A 12887-nucleotide genomic window follows, 5' to 3' on the forward strand; every position below is an offset into this window, starting at 1 on the left:
TGCTTTTGATGGGCTCACATCAGACTTTGCATTAATGTGTCTCTTATTCAGGCAGTTACCTGAACATTTGCTAAATGATTAAAAAAAGTTAGAAACCAGTACTGTACCTTGACACCCTCCTAAATCCATGGAATTATCCTCCTCTCTGGGGATCTTGTTCAGTTCCTTGTAAAAGAACTAGAAATAATTGTATCTCTGGTCACGCTCTAGTCCCATCAGGGTACAGTAACCCCCTTCTGTCTCAGCTCTCAGAAACACCTTCTTAAGCCGCAACAATTCATCTGAAACACTGCGGCCTGCTGTTCCTTCAGCTTTCCTCGAATTTTTTTTTCGTGCCACTGTTCCCGTGGCGACCTGGTCATCGCTCCATCTGGGCTTGACTCATCTCCTTCTGTGCTCTCCAACAGTGGACTGACCTTCCCACTCCTTCAGGACAGCAGTCACTCCATGTTTGTTTTTTTTTTTACTTCTACATGATTTGGCTTTTCTCCTGTTAATACAAGACATCTGAGGACACTTGAGCCAATTCTTCTCTATTGTGCACAAGTGTGTAAGCAGCCAGGAAGATTTGTAACTCCGGGTCCTGCCACCTGTTCCTTCTTGTTGGTCTTAATGTTGGTGTTCTTGAAGTAGATTTATTCTAAGAAGATAATTTAAGAACATTATTTATGCTAACACTGCATAATACAAACTAAGAGAGACAGCATTACATGCTAGAGCTACGGTTACCAACAGCAGTTGAATTGTTGCATCAGTAAATGCAAACAAGTCACTGTGCAAACAAATTGCTTGTACACCTAAAATTAATCACACCATGGCTCCATTAGTTTTTCTTCCCCTGTGTTTCCAAACAGCACATTCATTTTGTGGCACCACATTAAAAATGTTAAAGCTGCACTGATGAATGTTTTTGTATTAACAATAGATCAAATAATAATAATGTGTAATGTGAGAGGGGTTGCTCGTAGAACCTACAGAGAATTCCCACCCAGCTCTGCAGCTTCCCTCAGCGAGGGAATTTCCTGTCAGTGTGTCAGCTCATTGGTTTGGTTTTGTGGCTTGCGACTTTACTGTTTTGATTTACTCCTATCACTTTCATCAGCAATGTTTCCAACAGTAGCTGGCAGCAGTTTGACAAAACTCTGATAAGCTACTACCAACTAGTAACTACCAACTAGCTGGTGAACATAGTGTAGCAGTTAGTACATAGACTGTATAAAATAATAGACATAGCTACAAGACATCACCCTTATATTTGTGGACTCCGTTTTGAAGCCTCAAGTTCTGCTTTTCGGCCGTAGCCATCTTGGTTTTTTTGGAGCCAGAGGTGACCATACTTGGGCGAAAGGCTGGTGATGTGGAGGAGCAAGGGGTGGATCATTCTCGGAACCCATCGGCTGTATTCTGCGTCTGACTTCCGGCAGACGGCGATACAGCCTCTGGGGACAGACCCCCGATTTTGTGGCATTCCGGTTTGATTTGGGCGGAGGAGGTGAATTTCCGTTTCCGACTTCCGTTAATATATAAGTAAATATGCTGAACCATTGCGATGGATTCAGAGTTTGCAGTGACGCCAATTGTGTTCCGCCTTGTTAATTCACCGCACAGACCGTTTAACCTGGCAACAACTGCAGCCGGCTCAAACGTGATTGGTCAATATCACGCGGACTACAAACAGCCTACAACCGCAAGCCAGGGCTCTTCCGCTCTTCTTCCAGAAGCAAGATCTCCGGGGTTTGCCTACAGACTCTACATTCACTGAATGTAGAGTCTGTATATAGAGACCAGGGGTGTAAATCACCAGATTTCGATTCGATTCGATTCAGGAGCCTGCGATCGATATGACGCGATATCATATGCCCATCTAACACAATCATTTACATCAGCTCATAAAAACAACTAGAATATGATTTGACCATTTTATGTCTGAGCTCTGTTTGTTGTTTGAGCGGAGGCACGCTTGCCCAGAAATGGTGACACAGACGTGCTATGTGAAAAATAAATGTGTATCTTTAAGATGACAATATGGATTGATGTTTTCATTTTGCATCGATATAATCGGATCGTTAATCAATGAACCGATGTATCGATGTGGATCGATGTATCGTTACACCCCTAATAGAGACTAGGGGTGGATCTGACTGAGAAGCAGCGAGCAATATCGGCAGACAGCCCATCACTCAAAGAGGTCCCTGCCCTTAGTTATACATTAACTTTCAGCCTTAATAAAGTGTAAATGGGTGAGTTAAATGAAAATTCAGCCCCTGTACAGTTGTCATGAAGGGGGAATTAGCTTTAGAGACCAAACCGTTTCTTGTATCAGGCTGTGTTTATTTCTGCTATAACGTTGGGCATTTTAATTAACATGGAGGTATGAGGATGACCTGTTTTGGAGCCAGCCTCAAGTGGCCATTCAAGGAACTGCAGTTTTTGGCACTTTCATGTTGGGTTCTTTTTTCAGCCTGGGGGGTTGCTCTTGAGTTAGCAGCTTAAGGTCCAGATATTGCTCTTACAGATTGGTGGAGACCAGAAACAGAGCTAAAAAGAGACAGAGTATTTGACTTGGATTCACTGGGAGGCCAGAAACATGACTTCAGATGAATGCTAATGATTAGCCAAATTTGCTGGATGTATAAATATGCAACTGTTTTTTAAAATGGTAGCCACATTAACTGCAATACATATTACTGTTATGTGTACAGCTTGTTGTGCTGCCTCCTAGTGACCAAAAACATAAATATATACCGGTCTAGGAAGCCAGCTACAAAAACTATTACATTTAAAACCTCCAGGTCTCCTGTGGAAGTGGTTATAGAGCTCTTTCTTCTGAAAAAATGTACACTTAAATGATCCCCAAGAGTAGATGTATAAAGTGAAAAAAGATTTTTTGAAACTATATTACGGTTAAACACATTTAAAAATTTAGGAGGAAAAGAAAATAGATAAACAAAGGAGGTGTTTTACATTAGAACCAGCACATCAGCTATGACACGTAAAGGACATCTGTATTATGTGAAAGAAAGATTTTGAGTCTGGCCCTCACTGATACGCCCTTCCTTGCCGCAAGCAATTGGATAGCACGATAGCCAATCAGAGCAAAAAACAAGGTGACGTATTCATTGCACTAAGCCCCATTTGTTTGCCGACCAGTGGGGCTAACTGATATATCATGCTTTTGCCGTATCCCATCGGCAAAACTGCAAAAACGTCCTTCCTGGAAGCGAAGGCTTCTTGGGCAGTCTTCTGTTCCTCTCTCAAGGAAAAAGATAAGTGTAGTTGGCTTAGAGTTTCTTCCAAAGCTAAATTGAATGGACCGTTGTTCGGTGGCTGCCATCTTGGCTGTTTACTTTTCGACTCCTACGGGGCAGCGCTGTCGTCATCATGTTACGCCCACCTATTGCCCGCCTCTGTCAGATAGACTGATCTGATTGGTCCGATGGCGATTCACTGGGCTCTGCTCGTCAGGGCCAGATCCCCGTGCAGAGCTAATTCGAATTTGCTGGGGGCGGGGCATCTGGATTTCCAGGTTAAAAAATCCCCAAACAAAGTCCTCAATTTAAATAAAGTAATTTATTGCATTAAATGAGTTGTCTTTTTTTTTTTTTTTTTTTTTTTAAATTAACTTAACTTTCTTCAGTGAATGAATGTAATGTACAATTCTGTTAGACTGCTGCTAGACTGCTCTGTTAATACAGGAGCATGCCGCCCCTTTGTGTGCAGCAAAAAGGAGAGCAAACCGTTTTTTGGCCGTATTAAAAATGTCTTTTTTAAAAGGCTAAACACCAACAAATACAGATTGAAGCATAATATAACATTAGGCTAAAACATGAATTTTGGTCAAAATCTTTTTTCAATGCATTTTGACTGTTGGACTTCACAATACTCAGATCACATGAATCAAAAACATTTGCAGCCACCACTGGAATCTATTCTACAAAAAGGAAAATATTAATAATAATAGTGTAGTCTAATCTGTTGATTAGAAATTTGAATGTCAACCCTGTGAATGAAGCTGCGAACCATATATTTTTTACAGCCCTACAGTCTCCATCCTGTGAGTCAGACTACAGATGTTGTTGCCATGATGTTACGAAATGTTTACTTTGATTTTTATTTTTACCTCCTGTCTAAAAGGGTTCCATGGCTGTTATTCTGACTTCATAGTGAACGCCTGAACGTATCTCACTCCAGAGACAACAGAAAATACACAGGCAAAACCATTAATTGTGCGCTTGTGTGAAAGGATAAAAGCAGTCTTGTTTATGGTGCTGCTAACAGCCTGAGGTCAGAGGGCATACTATTTTACAGGTGCCTTGACAACATTGTTTATGCTCAGTTGCCATCCCGTAGCAGCATACATAATTCATCGTGGCATGGCATTCCTGCACACAGCTGCAGCCCAACTAGATGCTAATGTACATCCTCTGACCCCGAGTATTGTAGGTTGTTAAAAGTTACACTACAGAGCCTCTCCTCCTTTCTTCACAGGCAAAAGGGGAAGAAGCCGTTTCGATCCTTGCGTAACCTAAAGACGGACCTGGATCTGACGGTGGAGGGAGACCTGAACATTGTAATGGCTTTCGCTGAGAAGCTGAGAGCAGGGCTGCACTCGTTTGTGTTTGGGAAGCCGTTCTACACCAGCATGCAAGAACGAGACGTGCTCATGAGCTTCTGACTCCATCCTTCACCTGCACTTTATGCATTGGATGGTTAATGGAACCAGATGTTATGTTGTCTTTGGTCTGTTTAATTGTTACATCAGTGCATCCACATGTGTATTCACGAGACAAGCATTAGCCTGGATATTTGTTAAAAGAATATAATTTTTGCCTTCCTTTTGTGTCAAGGCATGATTTCAAAGACGGATTGTAACTGCTGTTTTGAGCCATTAGAATGAAAGTTTTCATATATTGCCTTGATCAACTGTAAGCATAATGTGAGCTTAATGTTTTTAGAAGACTTAAATTATTCTCAGCAGGATGAATTATTCATGCACCCTATGCCTTCTGTTAATAGAGGGTCTGTATTAATTTATGGTGTTAAAATTGGCTGAGGTGCCCACCAGGACATTTGCAATTTAATTTAAAATTATATTTATTAAAACATGAGTTATTAGTTTCTTCACTGCCTGTGTTATACAGTAACCTCAGAACCTTTTGAACTTATGAATTGCCCTTTTTTTTTTTTTTTTTTTAAATAAATAAATTAATGAACATGTATGCTGAATGTGAATGGCGCGCATCAAGTGACATTATGACAAGGTTGTGAATAATCATGAAGCTCTGGGGTTTCATTAAAGAAAAAGACAAAAGCACTGTAAATGAAATCATATCACAATCCCTCCTGACAAGGCAGATCTGTGTGTCGCTGACAGTGAGCATCATCATTAAATGCATGTACCCAGCTGTGCGTAAAATGGATTTGCACTGATTTTTTTTTTTTTCCTCCCATAGCAACAACCCAGCTATTTGCTGTTAGGATGATTCATCTTTACTGGTGGTCTTAAAGTCAAACAATCTTGTTTATGTGCTTTGGGTATTGCTTCTAAAATAGAAACTGTAATATTATAAGTTCATAATGTTTTGCCATTCTCCAGCTACACAAACATATAATTTTGAATTCAGAACACTTGCTCCAACTTGGAGAGACAGTTCAGTCATGTTTTTATTAGAAATGCATCTAATGACATAAATGTTTCTACATTTAATCTTTGTGTTTCCACTCCTTTCACTTTATTATATTTTTTTTAACAGTGAACTTTTGTCTACACGTGCAGATGGAGCAGTAAATGACAGACAGTAGTAACAACTTTTAAGGGGCTGTATATGACATTCAAAGTCTATGTATGATTCAGATTGTGAGCCAGGATTGTCTGTACATGATTCTCAGCAGGTCATTCATTCTGTGCCCAGGATGTCATAACTCCTTTATTTCTGTACATAGGAGATCCTACTTTGCTTTTATTTGCTGTAGAGCTGAGAACGAGAGTATCAGTCTGCAGCCATACCAGCGGCTCTTTGTGTTGGTACTTGGACACTGCAGTGCTTCGAGCCAAAGATTAGCAGGTTCAGTGTTTACTATGTTCACTACCTTAGCTTTGTATAACAGCATGCTAACATTTGCTAATTAGCCCTAAACACAAAATAACTCTGAGGCTGATGGGAATGCCAATAGTTTTGCAGGTGTTTGGTCATTAACAAGTACTGGTTGATAAAAAGTTTTGATGTGATGATGCCGTCAGATAAAAAGTCAGGAGATTCATCCAGAGGGGGATCTGAATGTCTACCAGATTTCATGACATGACAATTCGCCCATTCAAAAATCACAAATGTGAACATGACAAGAAAAAGTCTGTATCATCAAAGACCTTAGAATACGTTGTCTGGGAGGAGCCATAAATGTCTGTACAAAATTTTGTGGCAATGCATCTATTAAGTGTTGAAATAATTTAGTGAACAAATGAAAAATTTAACCAGCTGGTGACACAGCAGCAAAAGTCGGAGGATTGCCAGTGTTACTAGGATTCAACTTCTGGGGACCACAAATGTATGTACAAAGTTGCATAACCGTCCATCCAATAGTTGTGGAGATTTTTTCAGGCTGAACCAAAGTGGGAAACTGACCAACAGACTGATAAACGTTGAGCCGCAATGCCACTGCAGCTAATGACACTTGGAGTAAACTAATGTCAGTGTCAAGACAAACAGCTGATGTCAAGGTTGGTCTGATGTCTGTAAACAAATATCTGCATGTGTTGGCAGAATCCATAGGCAATGGTACAAGATTTTGGTATTGAAAGTGTTCTAGTTTTCATTTGTAATCCGAGTGGTGTTGACCAATTGCGTTTGGGTGGCAGGTAAACAGTCTGTGGAGAGGCAGAGCGCATTGACCAAAATGCAATCTTGGAACCTATCAGCTATCGTCTGATGCCAAGTTAGCACTATACAGGCTTTTGTAAAAATGTATCTGCAGTCATATGCAGGTATCTGTTCATAGAGATTACACAAAATGACAAGCATATGAAAGAGGATGTCTTGGTTCAGATATCCATTGGCTATACTGGATCAGCCCAAAATATTTGTCCTTGCCCCCAGTGGCTTTATTGTCATTAGATGATAGCCAATGATTGAGATTGACGTTGGCCCGCCTAAGCGCGAACTGTACCTTAAAGGCAAATTCGTAAAATTCCAGAATTTGTATGAACAGGCACACTAGAGAGTGGTTAAATACCAGCAAAGTGTTACTGTTTTTTTTAGTGTTATTGATTACATGAGTTGAATATTTTATTTCATCAGTACTTTGTCACAATCAAGATTATTTTTAATCAATATGCTGATATTTGCGTTGGAAGGCTGGACTCCCTCTAAATGGAATTTCTGTGTGCCCTCTCTCTGGGCCCTTAAAATCACCATCAACTTTTACAACACTGCTGATGGAAATGGAAGTCTTATTCAAACATCTACCATCTAATGACAAACTCTATTTTGGCTGGCCAATAACCAGACTGTACTTAACAAGGTTAATGGGACTGAATGTGCCAAATGCACTTCATATGTTTCCCTTTACTGCAGAAAGTTTTAGACATTCAGTACATGATGTCTTAATGTAAAGTAGTTGATAAATTAACGTATATGATTTGGCAAAGAGTTGTGAGTCACAGTGCTGTCCTGTTGAGACCAAGTGGAGGCTTGCAGTATGCACCGAAGGCAGCATTGGTTTTAAATTAACCCTGAGAGCAAACCATATATCAGATCGATCAATCAGATACACACCATTAGAACACTCGGGAGCTAACCACCTTTTCAAGATGGAGCTGAATGACATTATGATAACACTGGTCTGTGGGGGGGTCAGACAGTATTAAAATTGAAAAGAATATGGTAAAACAGTGGATTAATCAGTGAAACGGAAATAACTTTGACTGAGGCAGTTCATGAACTGTGAAGTCCTTTTTCTGCAGTTTCTCTGGGATGTGGCTATCCATAAATGATATCTAACCGCTTTCTTTAAACTACTGGATGAAAAAAGGCAGCTTGAAGATTGTAGTCTATCTATAATTGCCTCAAGCAAGAAAATTATAATTAGGTGTCCTCTAGAGGGCCTTGAACTGTTGCATATTTAAAACAGGAGGGGGTTGAGCCAAAAGTGAAGGAGCTGTGTTAATTACTAATAGAATATCTGTAGCAACTGTATCAAGGACCTCCTACAGGAATTTAGTTGAAATGAAATTCACGAGAAGACAGAAAAAAGAATTCATGGGAGATATCGTTTCCTTTAAAGCCGTTGCCAAAATAGGTTGGTCTTGAGGGGAAGACTTGATTGGCAGGGAAAAGCTTTGAGCCTGATGTTTGGCACCTTTTCAGTAAAACGACTCCTACATGTTCTTTGGGGAGGCTTTGTTGTTGTGACTGGAGGAGGGCATGACAACAGCTTCTTACACTAAATACCCATAGTACCCTAGAGTTCTGGCAATTCTTAGAGATAAAACAGAAGTTGATGTTGTAGCCTTAACGGTTTCTGGAGCTTTGACATTGAATTGTTTTTGAATAGAACAGGAAATCAAATGGGCTCCTGTATTTGTTCCTTTTGGCTCCCAAGTTAGCATTTTGGGAACATTGCCGATAGCAGCAGCTAAAAAAAATCAAGGAGTCCAGTGTTTCAGGGGTGAAGTTGTTTGTAGAGCTTAAAAAAATACCTCAACCAATAAACTATAGTCTAGGCACTAGGTCAGTTAGCTGATCCAGCACTTTGGTCCAGACTGAAATACCTCAACAACTATTTGAATTATTACCATGAAGTTTTGCAAATACATTCATGGTCCCCAGTGTATGAATCCAACTGACTGTGGTGATCCCCTGACTCTTCCTCTTGCATCAAAGTTTTCACTCATCCTGTGAAGTATCTCAGCATCCACTAGATTGACAAAACATTTAAACATTCATGGTCCCCTGAGTATGAATCCTACTGACCTTGGTTATCCTTTGACCTCTCCTCTTGCATCAAAGTTTTCATGCATCCTGGGAATAATCTCAACATCTACCAGATAGATGTGCATAAAAAATGTTGTACATTCATGGTCTGCAGAGGATGAATCCTAATGTCTAGTGATTTTCTTAGCTTTTCTGTAGTGCCTCCATGAGGTGGACGTTTGTGGTTTTGAGTGAAATGTCTCAACAACTAATCAAAGGATGGCAATGAATTTGGTACATTCTTGCCCCCCTCAAGATGACCTCTAGGATGTTTGATCCCTTGACTTTTCATCTAACACTATGGTCACCTCAGGATTTTCATTGTCAAGCATCACACTCCCATCAGCCTCAACTTACTTGTTGGCATAGGTGTTTCTAGCCCTAAATTGAATCCCAGCACCCCTAAAATTTGAGATTTTTTATTTATTTATTTATTTATTTTTTTATTGTGTGTCCCTTTTTAACAAGCTAGAAAAGTGTCAAAACCATACACTACTTGGTTACAAAAATAATAATAATACAAAACTACAGCAGCAGTGAAACAACATAAAGAAGTTTACAGAATCACATAACAGAATATAACTGCAGCAGCAGTCGCAGTAGACACACTGGCACCTTCATTAATAGCAGGTGCTTGCTTCCAATTGCAGTGATGGATGAACAGTTCTCATGTGCCTGTGCAGGTTGTTTGGATATGAGATTTTAGTCGTGCAGACTCTACATTCTGCCCTTGTATTGTCAGTGTAATTGAAGTGATTCCAAATTTTACTGTTTTTCCTGCTGTATTCATTTTCTCAACTTTTTTACCTTTCCAGCATGTTGTCTCTCTCTGTAGCGCCTGCTCTCTTTAGGCCCGTTTCCACTGAAGAAGTTCCTAGTACTATTTGGGGGGCAGGAACTACTACAGGAACGTCCTCTCGCTCGGCCCTCTCAACCGTCGTGTCTCCACTGAGAGAGCGAAGTATGAGGAAGGTTCCTGTAAAGTTACGGGCTCTGGATGTGACGTAATCGTTGCGCGACCATTTTGGCCGGGGCGACGTAGAACGCTGTTAGCCGATAGCGGTGTCTGTAATAACTCACTAAATGGCCCGTAAAAAAAATATTTTTTCCAGCAGATGTCTTAGTTACAACATGATTGAGCTATGTGGAGTAGTTTCATGTCGTATCCGACAACGGGAGGCTTTTAACAGATGACGTCCTGATGTTAGCTTTGCTGCTGCTGTTAGCTGTCCCTGTCAGCTGATGCTTTCTAGACATCGTGATTTCCCAAAACTGAATAAATACCACACATAGTAACACAACACTGCTTTGCTAGCTCAATCATGTTGTAACTAAGATATCCTGGAAAAAAATATTTTTTTCACGGGCCATTTAGTGAGTTTTTTTTTTACATGGCGGCAGAAGCTTTATGAACGAGCTAACCCTCGTCTGCTAAGTTTTAAAAATGCCGGCTATTTTGTTGCTTTCTGTTGACATCACATCCATCCTTGAGTATATCCAATCAGCACCAAGTAATCCCCAAGCCCCAGCCAGGAGTCTTTCGGGGCCGTTCTGAGTACCTACCCTGAGGCAGGGACTTGTTTAGCCCCCATAAAAGTTCCGGAACTCTGTCCTTCGGGGGTGGTTCCTGCAGTGGAGACACGCACCAACAGCCCCGGCCCCATAAAATTACCCCGAAGTTCCTGCGGTGGAAACTGGCCTTTTCTCTCTCTGTCTCCCTCCCTCCTGTTCATGTGCTCACTGTGCTGTGTGTGCCTGTAACCACCGCCCTTTCCCCTTCTGCTCACAGTGGACACACAGACGACGCCACACATATTGACCAATCACGTGCGGCTTGAACAGAAAAAAAAACCAAAAAAAAAAAAACCAAAGCGGCTCCCAATCAGGAGCCTGCTCCTGTCGTTCACTTCAAAGAGCCGACTCTATGAGCTGTTTCGTTCGCGACACATCACTACTGCCTTCCAACGTGGGTGATGTGCAGTAGTGGTGTAAGTACCTGGCTTAAACCAGGATATGTGGCACATTTCCTAACTTCTACCACTCAATACCAACACATTATTATCATTACCAGTCCTCATTTTTGCTGCATTTAATCGTACGTCACTGTTTATGTTGTTAGGTAGGAGTTAGCTGACGTTTTTTCTAGCTACAAAACGTTACAGGTGGTCAGTACCACTGTCCTCTGTTTGAATTGGAATGAAAGAAGCTAGCTGTTGTGTCATGTGCATGTGTTAATATTAAAGCCAAGGTGCTGCTGACTAGCTAACTGACTGGATGTCCATTAACATTATAACTCCTATTGTGACAAGAAGGGAAAAGGCAGAAACAAACATTGAAAAAGCCAATTACTGTTAATGTGTTAATGTTACATGTTGTGCATTGCATTTCAAATAAAAGTCCAAAAAATAAGTCCAAGGTCCATTTTTGGTATTTTTGGTACTCACTATAGGGGGCTGGTTTACTCCAGAAACATACATACTGTTTATGTGTATGTTGAGGAGCTGCTGTATCAAAATGAGTTGTCTTCCCCCAGAAATTAGGGTTACAGTATGTTTCTTTTATGATTCCAATCCATTCTTCTTTTGCTGTGGCTCAGCATTAAATAACCTTTATCAAATTTGATGGTTTAGTCACAGACTTTCCCAAAAAGTGTTGTGCTTTTCTTTCACAAATGTGGGAATGAAATTGAGTTAAAATGTACAAAACAGTGAAATTTATTTTGGCAGCTCTCTGGGTGCTCAGCACCCCTAAACCTCTGATCCTAGAATTGCCCCTGCTTGTTGGGCTGAGTAATTAGCAAATTTTAGCATGCTAACACACTAATCAAAGATACTGAACATGTAATTATACTAAATTATCATAAACATCAGAATGTTGCCATGCTAGCATTAGCATTTCCTCAAAGCACCTCTGTGCCAAAGTACAGTGCAAGCTTCCATGGTTGTAGATTATAGACTGTATCAAATAATGTACATGGCCACTGTGACATCACCCATTGGTTTGTGGACTCAGGTTTTGAAGCCTAGAGTTCGGCACTTCTGAATTTTTCGAGCCAGAAGTGACCATTTTTGGACGAGGTTGGAGCTGTGGGGAGGAGCAGTGGGTGGATCGGACTCACAGACTGTGGTGATGCAATGTCAGCGGACAGTAGTCTACAATTGTAATTTATACTTCAACAACTACATCTACCATCCTATTGACCCTGAATCATGTAAGCACAGAGTTGTCCCATAGGCACTCCATTTTGTTGCTTAAGAAACTGAATCTAGCCTTTAATACCCTATAGGCCAGAGGCCTTGTTTTTGACATACATACTGCAACCAATCTGCAACCCCTCTGTATCATATTCACTTTATGAGGGAAATATTTCAGTGTAGGAAATATAATTCAAATTGAATACTGAATACCCTCTTGGCTTGTGCAGAGAAGGGCTTCACCGACAAAAGGGCTTGATCTAAATTCTAAATGAGAGGTTTTGGGGATTGTCAAAATAAAAAAGAAAATTTTGAAAAATTAAAATTAAAAAAAAAGTAACATCCCAGCCACCCCCTCATCTGACAAGTAAAGAACACTCCCTGATAATGAGTGTGTATAAATCCAACTCTTTTTATATCAATTTTTAATAATGGTGTTGTTTTTGGCTATTATACTGCGAAAAACTTTAATAAACAGATAATTACAAAAAAGTCTAAATCTTCGTGATCTTGCTGTGGGATCAACAAATTGTACCAACACATCATCACAACAACTCTGCTCAAATCCCTCTACTATAAAAACATTCATGTTGATAGGTAGAAAAAACTGTCTGTCAACTGTGTGCGTGGCCTCGTTCATGCTCTTCTCTCATTGGTCAGTCTCCGACGTGCCATTTTTCCTATTGGTCAATGTTGTGACTGCTCTCTCGACAGAGCAGGAAGA

General features: G+C 40.5%; 1 protein-coding gene across 3 annotated transcripts in view; it reads left to right on the plus strand.

The window, feature by feature from the left end:
• Positions 1 to 5416, plus strand: part of c9orf72 (C9orf72-SMCR8 complex subunit) — a 29514-nt gene extending 24098 nt beyond the window's left edge. For 2 of the 3 annotated variants that reach the window (XM_049595366.1, XM_049595367.1), the window contains exon 10: positions 4489 to 5416. In XM_049595366.1, coding sequence (XP_049451323.1) covers positions 4489 to 4675 — 187 coding nt within the window. In that variant the 3' untranslated portion in view covers positions 4676 to 5416. The remainder of the gene's footprint in view (positions 1 to 4488) is intronic. The other variant, XM_049595368.1, reaches the window with a different exon arrangement.
• The last annotated feature ends 7471 nt before the right edge of the window (positions 5417 to 12887 follow it).

The sequence above is a fragment of the Epinephelus fuscoguttatus genome, linkage group LG14 (genome assembly GCF_011397635.1).
Source record: "Epinephelus fuscoguttatus linkage group LG14, E.fuscoguttatus.final_Chr_v1".
NCBI classification, from domain to species: Eukaryota; Metazoa; Chordata; class Actinopteri; order Perciformes; family Serranidae; genus Epinephelus; species Epinephelus fuscoguttatus.